This window comes from Malania oleifera, chromosome 6 (assembly GCF_029873635.1).
Source record: "Malania oleifera isolate guangnan ecotype guangnan chromosome 6, ASM2987363v1, whole genome shotgun sequence".
NCBI classification, from domain to species: Eukaryota; Viridiplantae; Streptophyta; class Magnoliopsida; order Santalales; family Ximeniaceae; genus Malania; species Malania oleifera.
In genome coordinates this window covers 42,833,294-42,850,831 of record NC_080422.1, presented here as the reverse complement: position 1 = coordinate 42,850,831, position 17,538 = coordinate 42,833,294, and the positions used below count along the sequence as shown (strand labels likewise).

At 36.6% G+C, this 17,538-nt stretch overlaps 1 protein-coding gene across 2 annotated transcripts in view; it reads right to left on the bottom strand.

The window, feature by feature from the left end:
* The window catches only part of LOC131158057 (mediator of RNA polymerase II transcription subunit 8), a 113,284-nt gene that overhangs the window by 36,824 nt on the left and 58,922 nt on the right, over nt 1-17,538 (bottom strand). For both annotated transcript variants that reach the window (XM_058112618.1, XM_058112619.1), the window contains one exon: nt 8,817-8,873. In XM_058112618.1, the coding sequence (XP_057968601.1) occupies nt 8,817-8,873 (57 nt within the window). The remainder of the gene's footprint in view (nt 1-8,816; nt 8,874-17,538) is intronic.

The window sequence follows — 17,538 nt, the reverse complement described above, 5'->3', positions numbered from 1 at the left end:
TACGTCCTTCTCTATGCAAGAGAATTTGGGTTTTGATAATTCTAACTTTGTTCTTACCTTGTTAAGTCCCCAACTGATCATCCTTTCCTCTTGAATAATTTTATTTGGAAGGCTAAGGTCCCATTGAAGGTTAAAAATTTTAGTTTGGTGCATGATCTTGAACAAGATAAATACTACTAACTTTGTAGAGGAGGTGGCCATTGGCTTTATCATCAGTGCAAGCAAAGTAGTAAGGCAGCGGACCACCCTTTTTTTTTTTTTTTTTTTGCATCTTTCTGTTTCTTGGAGATCATGGAATGTTTTTTTTTAAAACATTGTAGAGGAAAAATCTTGGGTTAGTTTGAGCACTTTGGAAGCAATGGTCTGGCAGAAGCAAGGATGCTAGAATTTGTAGCATGTTGTTACAAAGTCCATGGTGTGGTGCATTAGATTGGAAAGGAATTCAAGAATTCTTCAGGTAAAATTCTCCTAGGGTGTTTGCTTTGGGATGAGTGCAATCTTCTATTCCCCTCGGGAGTGCAAGCAGTGGGTGCTTTTCTATGAGTAGTTGTGCCTCATGTTTAGACTGACTGATGATTTTTGCTACATTGATTATGTTATTATTTTTGTGCTTGGTTTTTTCTTGTGTGTGTGGACTTCTGGCCCTCTGCTTTGTATATTTCTCTCTTGATTTAGTAAAATGATTTATTATTAGAAAAAAGATAATGGCATATAATTGACAATATGTTAATTTATAATTTATCAAGACTCAATTGCAGTTATAACTGCAAATGGCAATGAGAACTCCACCCATAAAAGGCCAAAGGCACAACCTACTGGTAAGATGATCCTACAGAGATTGGGTTTAAGCTACAAACCTCCCTGCCACCCAAAAGAAGGCCAAGTAAGGCTTCCCAAGAAGTCAAACCCAACCACCACCACCCACCCCACCCCCCAAAAAAAAAGCACACAAAACACACACCAAAGCAATTCTTGTTGAGAAGACTGGGAACAACTTTGAAAACAATATACAATTCAACACCTATGTTGTAACAAAAAAAAATGTAAATTTATCAAATAAATTCTACCAAAGTATCAATAAATATGTTTCTATAAGTGCGAATTCTGGAAAACAAAAAAGAAGGAATAAAGGCCCCTGCTTCTGGTTTTGATTATCATTCACGCTTTTGTATGATATCAACAACAACAACAAGCCTTAAGACCCACTAGATCGGGTTGGCTACATGAATCCTTTTCCGCCAATTCACCCGGTCAAGAGCATTTTCCTCTATTATATTAAGGGCTATAAAATCAGTATTCACTACCTCATTCGAAGTTATTTTAGGTCTATCCCTATCCTTTTTCATGCTAGAAACAATAACTAGCTCACTCCTCTTCACAGGTGTTCTACTAGACCTACGTTTCAAATGTCCAACCCATCTAAGGTGCCCCTCTCTTATCTCGTCTTCGACCGTTGCTATGCCTAAATTATTGCATATATGCTAGTTTCTTATTCTATCTTTTAATGTTATACCACTCATCCACCTTAAATTCACATTTCAGCATCTTAGTTGTCCAACATTCTGAACCATAAAGCATAGTCCGTCTATAGCTGTCTTATAAAACTTTCCTTTCAATTTCAAGGGTATTCTACGATCGCATGACACACCTAACACACTCCTCCATTTTACCCAACCTACTTTAATTCTATGTACTACGTCTTCTTCAATTTCTCCTTCCGTTTGCATAATAAATCCAAGATATCTAAATCTATTAGTGCTATTAATTTCTTGATTATCAAGTTTAATCTTCTCTCCACTCCTACTCTTTACATTACTGAAATTACACCTCATATATTCTATCTTACTCCTACTTATCCTAAAACCTTCATACTCTAATGTGATTCTCCAAAATTCTAGCTTAGATTCCACTCCGCCCTTACTATCAACAATCAACACAATATCATCTGCAAACAACATACACCAAGGGATCTCATTTTGGATATTCCTAGTAAGTTCATCAATCACCAAAGTAAAAAGATAAGGACTCAAAGTAAAACCTTGATGTACACCTATTGTTATTAGAAAATCTCTAGATTCCCCTCCTACAGTCCTAATGCTAATCACTACTCTATCATACATATCCTTAATGACCTCAGTATATCTGCTACATACCCTCTTTTTTTCTAAGACCCACCAAAGAACTACCCCTAGGTACTCTACCATATGCTTTCTCTAAGTCAATCAAAACAACATGCAAGTCCCACTTCTTTTCCCTAAAATTTTCATTAAACTTCTTAAAAAATAAATAGCTTAGGTTGTTGATCTCCCAGTAATTAAATCAAATTGATTTTCTGAAATCCTCATTTCTAGCCTCATTCCATATTCAATTACCCTTTCCATAACTTCATCATATGGCTCATAACCTTAATTCAACGCCTCTATATGATCTTGTGCGTTAATGGCTATTTTGCCCATTTAGCATCATTAGTATGTGCTACTTTTTTTTATAGGAAAAACAATTTATCAATAGATGAGGAATGTAGAAATAGGTGAATAAGACATCTCCTTAACAAACTCTGAGTTACCCAAAAAGATAAAAAAGGAAAAACCAAAAAGCATAAAAAAGAATCCATAAGAATAAGTATGCTCTAACAAATCGATAAGGAATGCTAATCACACTAAATATCCAAAAGACACGCCTCCTTGAAGTCCCCATTACCCACACACCAAAGAGAAGCCAAATAATGAATTCCATTCCATCCACGGGCTCGAAAATTCTGCATAGAAAGCACACTTCCATAACGGCTTTCCTTCCTTTTCCTAGAAAAACCAACAAATAAATTGCCAAAAACTACTCCATTGTCTCTAGACGACCCAACATTCTACAAAATAATTGAATAACTTATTCCATACCTTCTAGGAGATTATAAGCAGCTAAAACAAAGCATGCATACATCTAGAAAGAAAGCTTTCAAAGGGGTCCTAATCTACAATAAGTTATTGGTCTTGATCCTATTAAGCATAACCAATCACCCAAAAAAAAAAAACCTATAATTTTAGGTGGGGGCTTATACCTTCCAAATAGTTTTATAGAGAGGAAAGCAAGAACCAGTACTAGTCAAAAACTGATAAAAAGATTTTTCGGAATAGAACCCTGAGGTATCCAAAGACCAAGATCGACTGTCGGCTTCCAAAGAGGCCTGAGAGTTATTAAACAAGATTAACAAAGTGGGTAACACTTCGTCTCCCCACCATTTATGGATCCATTCTATATTGAGCTTAAACAAAAGAGCTGGACAAAACAACATTCCCCAACCAAAGGTATTTCCAAAAATGGATACAGCCCCTACCCAGCAAGAAATTCATATGGGGAAGAAAAAGGGGATAAATTTGAGAAATAGCTTACCACAGACTTTTCAAGAACATCTAGAACCCAAATTAGTATCCCATCCATTCCCATCAAGTCCAAACTTGCTTTTAAAACCTCTATACCACAAGGAAGAATCGTCCAACGGGTACCACTAAAGCCGCTTGGCCAAGTGAGCCATGTTTTTAGACACCAAATTTCCAAGACCCAAACTGCCCTCCTGTTTAGACCTACGAGCCACCTTCCACCTCATCAATTGGTCACTAAAAACCCCTACCCCTAACCACAAGAAATATGCCATATATCTCTCAATCTTGCCAACAACCCCCACAAGAATTTTCAAAATACAAAGAAAATATAATGGGATACTAGAAAGACAAGCTTGCTAGATGAAAACAAAAAAAAAAAAAACAAAAAAAAAAAAAAAAGCACCCAACTAAAAATTTAGATACTCAATCTAGGTTACCCCTGAAAGGGACTACTAAATAGCATAACAGCCAATCCAAGACAACACGCCCTACCTCCGAAGATAACTCCCTGACACGCTCAACAAGCACATTATGGCCATTGGTATGTACTTGACATATATTATAAACAGATGGTGAGACCTATCATTGTGGTTAGGTCTCCCGTTGTACTCAATACTTCAACAAGGTATCAGAGCAAGATCTGACCTAAACCGAACCACCAAACCAAAGCCTAAACCTACTTATCTAAGCATATCTGCAACTATAGGAGGACCAGCCGTACATCTAGAGATCATAAACAAGTCTAGAGATCGCTAAAAAACACAATAGTTTCTGGAAGCTTCTTGAACAACAATGCATTTTTCAGAATCCCAAGAACCTTTGCATAATTCGCAAAATAAACACAATAACCAATCGCATAACCTTGCGATATTTAAGTGTGCAAAATTTCATCACTAGAGGAGCAGCCACATGCCCCCACATGCCAATTAACTACCAATAGGTCCATCTCCATGCACCACCGCATGAGATGTTTCTGCCTGTTTTTGCTCCAATTTCCTCTATACTAGCTTAAATCTTTTTATAGACCATAATATCAAATTGTTATTCATGTATTTTTTTCAAAGATCTAACCTTTCCAATTGTTTGCTCATGACATTTTGTTAGTTGTTGTTTGGTACTTTGGCACTATTAAGGTAATTGGCTGGTCCCTTGGGCCAATGGTAGGGTTTGTAGGCTAACTTTTGGGGTTGTGGCAGTGTCACATCATGTTATTGGTAACACATTCATGGTTGTTTCAGGGGTTCACCTTATTTGTGGTCCGGCCGTTCACCGTGTTTGTCATTGGTGAGTGTTATAATGGAGTCCATCAATTTCAAATGTATGTTTCTTCAATCACTTATAATAGAGTACGGTAACTATCTCAGAGGATGAGTATTTAAGGTTCCTACAATATCACGCATCCCAACAAGCATCTCATCACATTGCATTTTTTGCTCAAAAAAGTATTCCTACAGTTTGCATGTCATTTAGTATCTCTCGCACTAGTTTTTGAGTTATTGACTTTACCACCATTGACCATACGATAGGTGTAACCAACTTCTTTTCTGCCTCCAATATACTAAAAATCTACCCAAATTTACCCTTGCTAATGGTATAGGAAGAGTAAATCCTACTCCCTCCATCCCTCTTTCTTCTATTTTCTACATTCCTAAATCCCCTTCAATCTCGTGTTTGTTGGTAAGATTATGAAATCACTAAATTATTTAGTAACATTCTTCTAGTTCTATTCTTATTCACGATATGAAGAAAAGGAAGATGACTTACACAAGACTTGAGGCTGGTGGATTTTACTACTTTGAGTCACTCTCTCCTCTTATTGCTTGTAGTGTTGCTACTACACACCATTCCAAATCCATTGTCGCCTTGATCATCCATCACTGGACAAGTCAAAATAGCTAGTTCCTACTTTCAATTATGTGTCTAATCTTCAGTGTGAATATTTTCACTTGGGAAAACATCACTGTATTCCCTTCGCTTCTCAAGTCAATAAGCAAGTGGTTAACCCTTTCAGGTTAGTCCATTATGATATTTGGGGTCCTAGTCGTATCACATCTTAGGGTTTCAATACTTTGTTTTGTCAATGACTACTTTTATTTAATGAAAGATCGAGTTGTTTAATATCTTATGTGCCTTCTGTTCTCAAATAAAGACACAATTTGATCTACCAATTAAGATACTTCGTAGTGATTAAGGAGTACTTCAGTACCCAATTTATACCTATATGACTAACACTAAGATGATCCATCAGTCATCTTTTGTCCACATTCCACAACAAAATGGATTTGCAACAAAAAAACAAACATATTCTCGAAGTCATTCAAACCATAACATATCAAATGAATGTCTCATAGTTTTATGGAGTGGTTTTGTGCTAACTACCTACTCTCTAATCAAGAAAGTGGTAAAATACCATATTAACTTATCTTCCCTAAGACTCCTTTGTTCTCACTTCCTCCTTATATGTTTGGTTGTGTACCATTTTTCCATCATTTAAGTCTAGGAATGGATAAGTTGAAGCCTCATGCTATCAAATGTGTTTTGCTACACCATTCCTCATTCAAAAGGGATCTTGACGTTCTACCCTACTTTAGATCAATTCTTTGTCATGTCATCTTTTTTGAGTGTACACCATACTATTACGAGTCCTTGAGTTATGTTGATCTTGATGAATCCCTTCCTCCACCCAGTCTTCTAGATCTTAGCCTAGCCTCCCTACCCAATACCCCCATATCTTCACCCAATTCAAGTCCTTCTCCTCACTTGGATCATCCCAACTTGCGGCACACACAACAACCCAAGGTCAAAGAGCCTTCTCCAACTTCTACTTCTACACTTCTAGTTCCCTCAACAAATGATCCTATTTCCCAAGATGTTGATCCGCCATATCTAATTTTTCTTGTTATGATTTCTCGTCACTCTCATACTACTATTTTGTTAGCACTTGTCTTCTATTACGCTTCCAAAATCTATTTCTAAAGCTCTATCCTATTTTGGCTGGAGGACTGCAATGATTGAAGAGACGCATGCACTATAGGATAATGATACTTGAGAGTTTGTACCTCTTACTCCTAATAAATTTGTTGTTGGTTTGTCGTTGGGTGTACACCATGAAAGTCAATCCAAATGGTTCCATGGCTTGTTTGAAGGCTCGCCTTATTGCTAAGAGATATACTTAAGTGTATGGTTTGGATTATTAAGGGACATTCTCACTTGTCATCAAACTTGCCTCAATATGTTAGTTAATCTCCTTAGCCACCGCCCATTACTAGCATCTACATTAGTTAGATGTGAAGAATACTTTCCTACATGATGATCTTTATGAAGAGGTCGATATGGAGCAACCACTTGGGTTTGCTGCTCAAGAGAAGCCTAGTTTAGTGTGTCGGCTCAAGAAATCATTATATGGTTTAAAACAATCTCCTAGAGCAAGGTTTGGTCATTTCAATGTTGTACTACTTGAGTTCGGCTTCTGACTGTGTGTAGAAGATCACTATATTTTAATTTTATCATCATATTCCATCTCATAGAATTTTTCTTATTAAGTTTGTGGATGAAATTGTTATTATTGGCGGTGATGATCAAGGTATCAAGGCCAAAATAATTTCCTACAAACTAAGTTTCAAAACAAATATTTTGGACCATTGAAGTACATCTTGGATAGAGATGCATCCAGATCTTGCATAGGAACTGCCTTGTCATAGAGGAAGTATTCTATTGATCTTTTACATGACATTGAGCTATTAGGTGCCAAACTTGTTGATAAATTCATGGATCCTAATAGTAAGTAAGGGCAAGATATGGGTGATTTGTTGCAAAACTGAGGATGGTGCCCGAGACTTGGAAAGCTGAATTATCTCACAATCACTCGACCAAATATATCTTTCACAATAAGTGTTCTTAGTTGGTTTCTTTATTCTTCGTGAACAAATCATTGGGGTGTAGTAAATCGCATCTTGATATATCTCAAAGGTGCACCTGGGAGAGGTTTGTTATATCAGGATTAGAATCATGCTTATATTCAGCAATACACAGATCTAGATTTGGTCGAGTCACCTTCCAACAGAAGATCCTATCAGATTACCAATTTACCTAAATGCTTAAGTTGTTAGGTTGTGGGCCAACAATATATACCAGGCCTTAACACTCCCCTGCACGTGCAGCCTAACAGCACAAGGAGAGACACAGAAACAATAAACACCCATTATAGGGAATAAGATAATTCATAACAAACAAGCAATAAACGTGGGCTACATGGCTAAAACAAAGGACCTCCTAGCAACCTAGCTCAAATCCCACATTGGATTACCACTTACTTATAAGCTTAAGTTGTTAGGTTGTGGGCCAACAATTTATATCAATCCTAAACAGATCCCCAACTGGGTATTGAATCTTTGTTGGCGGTAATTTGATTTCTTGGAAGAGTAAGAAACAAACTATGGTGGCCAGGCCAAGCTCACACCACATGTGAGCTTGTTTGATTAAAGAACATGTAGGAAGAATTGGGTTTCCACATTTTTACTCTTTGTAGTTGATGTGTGTTACCCAAGTTGGTATTCATATTGCTTCCAAATCCAGTCTTCCATAAGCAAACAAAACACATTGAAGTTGATTGCCAGTTCGTTCAAGAGAAACTTGTACAAAAAGTTAATTATAACCACTTATGTGAAGTCTGATTGGCAGCTTACTGGTTTATTCACTAAAGCCTTTTGGGGGGAGGGGGGGCGGGGGCGGAGATTGGCTCGTGTAATTTCATTTGCAACAAGCTATGACCATTGATATCTATGCTTTAGCTTGAGGAGGAGTCTAAATGCTTATTTTTGTCATTCAGCATTATTAGTATGTGCTAGTGTTATGTTAGTAAGCATGACTTAGTAAGGGCATTATAGTCATTGGCATATACTTGACACATGTTATAAATAGAAGGAGACCTATTATTATAATTAGGTCTTCCGTTTCGCTCAATACTTCAAACTACAAAAGCAAACATTAACACAACACCAAGTACTGCAATTTAGAGCCATGTGCAGGATAGGAAGAACAGAAGGAACAGTTCAAGCAAGAACAAAAGGCCAACATTAAGAAGCAGCAACATAGATTCGAGAAGTCATGCAAAGCAAATGCAATAGAAAATAGTTGTTACCAAACAAAAGACATTATGAGGAAAAAAAATCCCTCAGAAAGCATACAAAATGCATGATTAGGGGAAAAAATTAGGTTTTTGGGGGGTGGGGGGCGATTGAAAAGATTTATTTTAAAATAATAATAATAAGGCATTGCAGTTATATGAATCTATACAAATGGGATTTGGATGGCATCCTGCAGTTTCAGGGAAAAAAAATTTCAATAACAAAGATAAGAAAACACATGCACAAAAGTCATACATTTTCAAATGTATGTATAAATCAATAACAGAAAAGATAAAAAGCGCCAACATATTACCGACTGAAACTTCTGCTGAGCCTGGCCCTGCAAATCATGCAACTGAGACAGCTGATTCTGCAGAGCAAGATAACTCGTCAGCCAATGCAACTAAATGCCCTTGGATTACCAATCAACCTTAAACTGAAAATTGGTCTAAATAACTCAAAAGGAAGGAATTTTTAGCACATTCTAAAGTCCAACAATGAAGCAGCAGAACTTCTAGAAAGATGCAGAAAATTGTTCTGAAACAAAAATTCAACACCCAATGCACAAAGCTACCATGCCATTTTTCAAGACCTAGGAGACATGATGCACTAACTTACTTTCACATTGGGAGAGGTAGGAGAACCATTCATCAACACTGCTAATATTACTGCTGGAATGCACAAAAAGGGTTGGCTGGTAGAGCTTTGTGAGCATAAAACGTTTCGCGTTCAACCTGGAGGCGGAGGTATGACGATCCCTTCTGTGCTCATGGAGTCAAGTAGTGTTGAAAAGGAAGGCAGGCAAAGGAGAAGGCTGGGGAAGCAGATTCCAACAAGGAGACCAGGTCGTCGTGAATGGGATAGATGAGTCGTGCATCCAACATGGGATTGAGCTCAAGTCAAAGGCTTTAGGGTAGCCAATGCCAGAATATCTCCATTCGAAGACACATATTCATGCTGCTCAGGCAGCTGAGCTTGCTAATACTGTGAAGTCAGTTAGGTTCTCAAAGGATGGTCCATCTCCAGTTGAGGCGGCCAGGGTGTCATTAGCGGATGAGCAGGATAAAAAATCTGGGCTGGGCAGCTTAGTTCTGATCTTGGACCTGGGGTGGTTAATTGAAAAAGGAGGAGCCTCCTTTTTACATAAATTGGGCCTCTTAATGGAACAGGCCCATATTGTTGAAGGCCCAATTTCAAAAGATAGGAACAGGTGGCTTCATATAAGATCTTCTTAGAAGGATCAGGACTTTCAGTGGGCTCATTCTAAGGGAAAGGGTGATCAGCCCAATCACCTTTGGATTTTGTTAATGGGCAGGCCCAACACCCAAGCCCCAATGCACAAATGCAGAATACAGGGAAGAAGGATCTTCACCCATCTGTAAAAGAAGACCAAAATCTCTCTCCAGCTCCCCAGGACTTATGTGGAATAGATCATATTGTGGAGCAAATATAGGATGTCTGTAACTTGGATTTGAAAACATTTGACACAAAGAAGAAATAATTAGGGTTTGTTTGGTATCATTTCTGTTTTCAGTTTTTAATTTTCATTTTTGTACAGTGAAAAAAATGATTATGAAAACGCATTTGTTCACATCATCAGTTTTTTGTTTTTGTTGACAGTTTTCAGTTGTTTACAGAAAAACTAAAAACCAGATTTTATGGTTTTCAGTTGTTTTGACAAACTATTTTCATAATATTTTAGAATCTAGAATTAACTTTTTCTATTAAATTATTCATTTTATCCATAATTTTTAATTAAAATTAAAATAAAATGATCATATCCTTTTTTTATAATTAAAAAAGAATTCATTAGAAGAATAAGAATATACAGCTAGGAGAATAAGACATCTCCTTAACAAAGTCTGGAAAATTCAAATAAAAAACATAAAAAAAAAATGATCATACCAATTAGAAATATAATGAAAATAAATTTTCATAAATTTTAAAAAAATAATAATAAATAATAAAATCTATTTACAAAATATTTTTACTATATTTCAATTGTCATTTATAACAAGATTGTTCTTGTAAAGTGAATTTTGAAATCTAATAATTAAGTAAAATAACTTTTAAGATTTTTATTTTTATTATAGTGTATATAATTTACATTAATTTGTATTTTTATTATTTTAATCATATTTTGTAATTGTTATTTGATTCAAGGACAAAAATTATCATTGGTTTAATCAAAATTTTAATTTGTAGTGGTTCTAAAAATATTAACCAGACAGACTGCTGGTTTTTGGTTTTTAGTTTCTATCCTGATTTTTTCGTTTTCGCTTTCTTAATTTTTGACAATAATACCAAATGGTCCCTAAAGTGCCAAAGTGATTGATGATTCTAGTTTTGTAGAGGGGCAAGATGATGCTGCAGCCAAGGCTTATAGAGGTGATGGTGTTTTAGGGAGGATATTTGGCGTTTCAAAAACTGAATCAGATAAATTTAATCGTTCCAAGGTTTATACTCGTCGCAAAGCTACTCTAATGGGTGCAAAAGTGAGGAAATTTTCCGAAGAAAGGAGAAAGCACTCTAGTGAGGTCGTGCCAAAGATTTCAGAGAGGAACTTAAAAGGAGAGTTAAGTATTGAAGAAGGCATATATGCTAAGAAGATGGACCAGTCTTGTGATGGCCTTAGCAAAGAAAATGAGGTAATAAAGTGGGGAGAGTTATTAGATAATGAAAGTGACAATCCTAGTGAGTTTGATTGTTGTGGACATTTACACTACTAGATGAAATTAGGGAACAATATGGATATGTTTCTGATTCTAGTGATGTTCTAGGGTATTTATCATAATTACATCCATCCCCGTTGGAAAGATTGGAGGGAGTTTCTACCTTTGAAAATGATGGTTTGGTTAATGATTAGCAATGCAAGGATGGAATTTTACCAACACCTATGGAGGAGATTTCAAGGAAAGATTTAGAAGTTCAAGATTTTATGGTTAAGTTGGATTTAAAGTTTGTGATCTAGGAGGAAATGAAGTGTGTTTTGATGGCTGCAAAAACAGAGCTAACAAGGGTTAGATGGAGTTCTCTAGCTTGAAGTGTGAGGTGAATTATGGTGGAAAAGGATTGGAGAGGAGATTCTTTGGTTAACTACTTATTTTTTTCTTTTTATTATTATTATTATTTTCATTTTATTTCATTTTGTTTGAATTTTATTTTCTTTTTTCTTGGGTGGACATTTTGCCCCCTTTCAATGTATCTTCTCTTTCTCTTATCTAATATAACTTTTTTCATCATAAAAAAAAATAAAAAATTACAGCTGAAATGCACCTCCAAATCTAAACACTTCCATGTCACCCCAAAACCCATCATTTCTAAAACATATATAAAGAAGTCCCAAATTACATCATCATAGGATTTCTATTATTACTAGCTTGCATATAATTGCAGAACTCCTTTTAGCCTTGCATAACCCACCTTGTTAGCCAGCAAAGCGGCATCTCAAATTCATTCCCCTTCGATAAAAGCACTCAGATTAACCCACACAGCTCTGCCTATACTTTCTTGAGATTATAAGCCTTCACCTTAGCCAACAATTTATAGATAATCCCCAATAAACTGATCCACTGTTTCACTTCTCTTACAAATCAGAGCAATGATTGAAGCATTGAGGCTTTTTTCAAACACACCAGTAGATTGAAACTCATTGGAAAAGACAGTCTCCTTTGAGAGCCTCCCAATTAAACTGGAAGACAACCAGGGAGAACTCATCAGATCCAAACAATTCATCCCCACAAAGATTTCTCAATCCTACCGCCAATTCCTCCGCAACAAACGGCAGTTCCAACCAGCTCACTTCCTTTCCACTAAAGACTATCTGCCTCTATACGTTGTTCAGTTCAAAACCAGGACCCTTTATGAAAGATTAATATAGCAAGCTTTAAACTGCTCCTTAATATCCCTACTTCCAAAAGAGGCACCCCACTAATCTCTAGTGAGTAAACAAAATTATAGCTCCAACCTCCAACAAGCATTAGCCATCCTACGAAAGTACCTCATTGAACCACAAAGCTCTAGATTATTGTCTCCAGGAAATTTCCTCCAATTCCACAACATGGGCCAGCTCTTCTTTTTATATATAAATGCTCCTAAACATCTCCTCCTCCACACCCCCTTCTCTTTTCCAACTCATTTGGTCTTAGTTTATTTCTCTTTAATCAGATTTAATATTTTCTAGTATCACTCCCCAACAAATCCTGATTTCAAGTTTCTTTTTTGAAGAGAAAAAAGTATTTTATCGAGAGAGGGAGAAAGTTCACAAGACAAACGAGACGAAATCCACCAACAGAAAATGAAAAATTAAATAGACAACAATATATATATATATATATATATATATATATCAGTAAATTAGAGCTCCCTAGTCACACTAAATATGAATCTATGGAACTCCTCTGAAAGCATCAGCCATAAAGGATCAAAGTGAGACAAAAAAAGACCACTCCATCCTGTTGATGGTTATCTTAGTCAATTAGCATTGTTAGTGTGTTAGTAAGAGTATTATGGCCATTGGCATGTACTTTAACATATATTATAAATACAAGGTGAGGTTTATCATCATGATGAGGTCTTCCATTTTACCCAATTATTCAGCATGGTATTACAGCATGATTCTGAGACCTGAACCCTAATTGTCACAGCCACCATCAAAACCGAAGCCTAAATCCCCAAATCCAATGCAAGTCTACCATCGTAGAAGAACTTCCAGCAACACTATAGCACACCATAATATCCAAAAAGTAAAAGTTGCCGAGATGAGAATGCTTAGATGGATGAGTCGTATAACATTGAAAGATAAACTAAGTAATGAACATATTCGTGGTAAGTTAGGTGTAACTCCTATAGAAGATAAGATAAGGGAGGGACAACTCAAATGGTATGGACACTTGCAACGTAGGCCACATAGTGCACCTGTGAGGAAGAGTGACTCAGTTACTGTGGGGGGTAGTAGAAGGGGTAGGGGTAGAACTAAAATAACTTGGGAAGAGATAGAGAGTAAGGATTTAATATCTTTGAATCTATCAAAAGAAATGGTCCATGATCGCATAAATTGGCGGAAAAGGATTCATATAGCCGACCCCACCTAGTGGGACTAAGGCTTGGTTCTGCTGTTGTTGTTGTTTGTTGTTATAGCCCTAAAAAACAGCCAGAAGCTGCCAGAAGCCAGAGCAGTAACCGGAAAATTCTTGGGCGACACTGCCAGTTCAGGAACACAAAATCCACTATAGGTTTTGCAAAAACAACACCAGTCACCCACAAACACTGCTGATCTGCCCCACACTGATATCCCATCTCCAGAAGCTTCTCCGCACGCCGGTCGAAAGCTTCCAGGGCCGACCCCACGCGCTGGCGAATGAAGCCAATTTCAGGCATGTGTTCTGGCCTGAATTCTTCCAGCAGTGCGCAAATCCCCCTATAAACATACTATTGAAGTTTTTTCGCTATGGTTTTTGTCCAAAGATCCCACCTTTTTTAGTTTCTCATTTACGACATCCAAGTAATGGTTGTTTGAAGCTTCTCGAAGTTGTTTGTCAATGTTTATTGAGTTTAATTGGCCTGAAACAGTGGTATTTTGTGTGTTTTTTTATTTGTACATTGTGGGCTTGTGGTTTGCATTGATTGTCGAAGGTTGTGTATGTTGGGATCAAGTTGGTGAATACGAAAAACATGTTGCCCGCTGTGTACTTTTGGTTTGCTCCTCTATCGAGGTTGTATGTGTCTTCGAATGGAATTTCCAAATCTCAAAAGTGTCTCTTGTCAGTTACCTATTTGAGTGAACAGCACACTATAACAATCTCGGAGGAGGAGCATTCAAGGTTCCTACTGTACCAGGCATCCAGTAGCAGCAGAGTCGATAATCTAGGGACTAGTGAAAGAGATATCAGATGACAGATAAGCGATGGTCTTAAATTTCCACAAAATTGTTGAAATTTCCGTCGAAATTTCCAATTTCCGTCACCATCAAAATCAAAATGGCTGTCGATTTCCGTCTTGCATAATTTCCATCGAAATCTCAACAAATCATCCGAAATTTATCAAAATCTCAAAATTTTAGCAAAACTAATTGAAATTTGAACTATGCAATGAAATTTCCTCAAAATTCAAATGAGGGATTTTGGAGTAAAATGGAATTTCACTTTTAATTTATTTTTATTGAAACAAATGATTATTACAAGTGCTTTTGAAATTATATGAAAAAATAAACTTACGACAAAATTTTATTTAACCATTCATTTCTAAATTATCATTTTTTGTATAATAAATAAAATTTAAATGATTTATGAATTTCATTTGTTTTAACTGATTCACTAAATATTTTAATGTACATTATCTTACAAATATGTTTGACGCACATAGTATATTACAACTTCTGCACCTTATATACAGCATAGATGTATTTCTTTATAATATATTAGTCCTAAAACTTACATTATTATGTCTATTAATCATTTCTAAAGCTTCATAAAAGAATTCAATGTTCTCCTACTGGTTTCCATTATTTTTTCAAATCGAAATTGAAATTGACATTGAAATCGAAATTTCCACACTTTTGGAGCTTCGAAATTTGAGTCGAAATTGAAATTTAAGACCTTGGGTGTAACCAACTACTTTTCTACTCTCTAGTACTCTACAAATCTACCTCAAGTTACCCTTGCTGATGGGTCCACTACTGCTGCTAAGGAAATAGAAACAGCAAATCCTACTCCCTTTCTTCTGTTCTCTACATTCCTAAATCCCCTTTAATCTTATGTTTATTGGTAGAATTATGAAGTCACTAAATTGTTCTATGACCTTCTTTCTTGATTTTGTTATTCTTCAAGATCTGAAGACGAGGAAGATGATTGGCACATGATGCGAGGCTGGTGAAGTTACTACTTTGAGTTGTTCTCTTCTCTTATTGCCTATAGTGCCACCGCCACACCACATCAAATCAGTTGTCTCCTTGGTCATCCATTATTGGACAAGTTAAAACAGCTAGTTCCTACCTTGAGGTCCATGTTTAACCTTGAATATGAGTCTTGTCAATCAGGAAAGCATCATTGTGTTCCCTTTGCCTCTAAAATCAAAAAAGAGCCATTATCCCTTTTATGTTAGTCCACTCCAATGTTTGAAGTCCTAGTGGTGGCACGTCAAAATTGAGGTTTTGATACTTTGTTACTTTTGTCGATGACTACTCCAGAATGACTTGGTCATATTTAATGAAAGATCATTCTAAGTTTTTTAATATCTTTTGTGCCTTCTATTCTCGAATAAGGACTTAGTTTAACATGCTAATCCCGATACTTCATAACGATAATGCTAAAGAGTACTTCAGCACTCTATTCATTACCTATATGACAAACTTTGGCATGATCTATCAATTATCTTGTGCGCACACTCCACAACAAAATGGATTTGTGGAGTGGAAAAACAGACATATTCTTGAAGTCACTTGAACCCTCTTGTATCAAATGAAAGTCCCAAAAGTTTTTTTGAGTGATGACGTGCTCACCACTTGCTCTCTCATCAATAAAATGTCATCTTCTCTCCTTGGTGGTAAAATACCATATTTAATTATTTTTCCTAAGGCTCCTTCATTCTCCGTTGCTCCTCATATGTAGTTGTGTGTCCTTCATTCATCAATTAAACCTAAGAAGGATAAATTGGATCCTTATGCTACAAAATGTATTTTTTTGGGTTATACTCAAAAAGGATATCAATGTTATAGCCCCACTTTACACCAATTCTTTCCCTCTACTGATGTCACATTTTTTGAGACTACGCCATATTATTCTAATTCCTTGAGTTCTGTTCACCCTAATGAGTCCCTTCCTCTACCTAACCTTCCCGATCCTAACTTATTTCCTTCGTCCAGTTTTCCTATATCTTCATCCAGTTTGAGTCCTTCCCATCACTTGGGTCATCCCAATGTAGACTCAAGGGAGAAGAGCCTTCTCCAACTACCACTTCTATGCCTCCAATTCCCTCATTAGATGATACTATTCCCTAAGTGGTTGATCCTCCTATTGCTGTTCAAAAAGGTAAATGCACGTGTACCCAATATCCAATCTCTAATTTTGTTTTTAATGATTTCTTGTCACCCTAATACTTTTATTTTGTTAGTACACTATATTCTATTGCTCTTCCCAAATCTATTTCTAAAACCCTGTCACATTCTAGATGGAGGATGCAATAATAAAAGAGATCCATGCTCTACAAGATAATGATACTTAGGAATTGGAACGTCTTCCTTCTGATAAGTTTGTGGTTGGTTGTCGCTGGGTGTACATTGTGAAGGTCAATCCAGATGGCTCGATTGAACACCCACTTTGTTATTAAGGGATATACTCAGGTGCATGGCTTGAACTATTCAGACACATTCTCCCCAGTAGCCAAACTTGCCTCAGTACATTTGTTTATCTCCTTAGCCACGACCTATCATTGGCTTCTACACCAGTTAGACGTAAAGAATGCTTTCCTACATGGTGATCTTCAGGATGAGGTCTATATGGAACAACCACCTAGTTTTGTTGCTCATGGGGGAGTCAGGCTTAGTGTGTCGGGTCAAGAAGTCACTGTATGGTTTAACAAAATCTCTGAGGGCATGGTTTGGTCACTTCAAAGTTGTAGCACTTGAGTTGGCCTTCAATGATGTGCAGCAAATTATTTTGCATTTTAACATCATACTCCATCCGAAAGGATTCTGCTTATTGTGTATATGGACGATATTGTGATTATTGGTGATCATAATGCAGGTGTTTAGAGCCTAAAGCATTTCCTGCACACACAATTCCAGACAAAAGATTTGCGACCATTGAAGTACTTCTAGGGTATATAAGTATCGAGATCTCGAACTAGAACCGTTTTGTCACAAAGGAATATGTTCTTAATCTTGTAGATGAGACTAGACTTTTGGGATCCAAAACCATTGATACACCTATGGATCCTAACAATAAGGTAATGCCAAATATGGGTGATTTGTTGCCCAACCTAGGACGATATCAGAGACTTGCTGGAGAGCTAAATTATCTCACGATCACTCAGTCGAA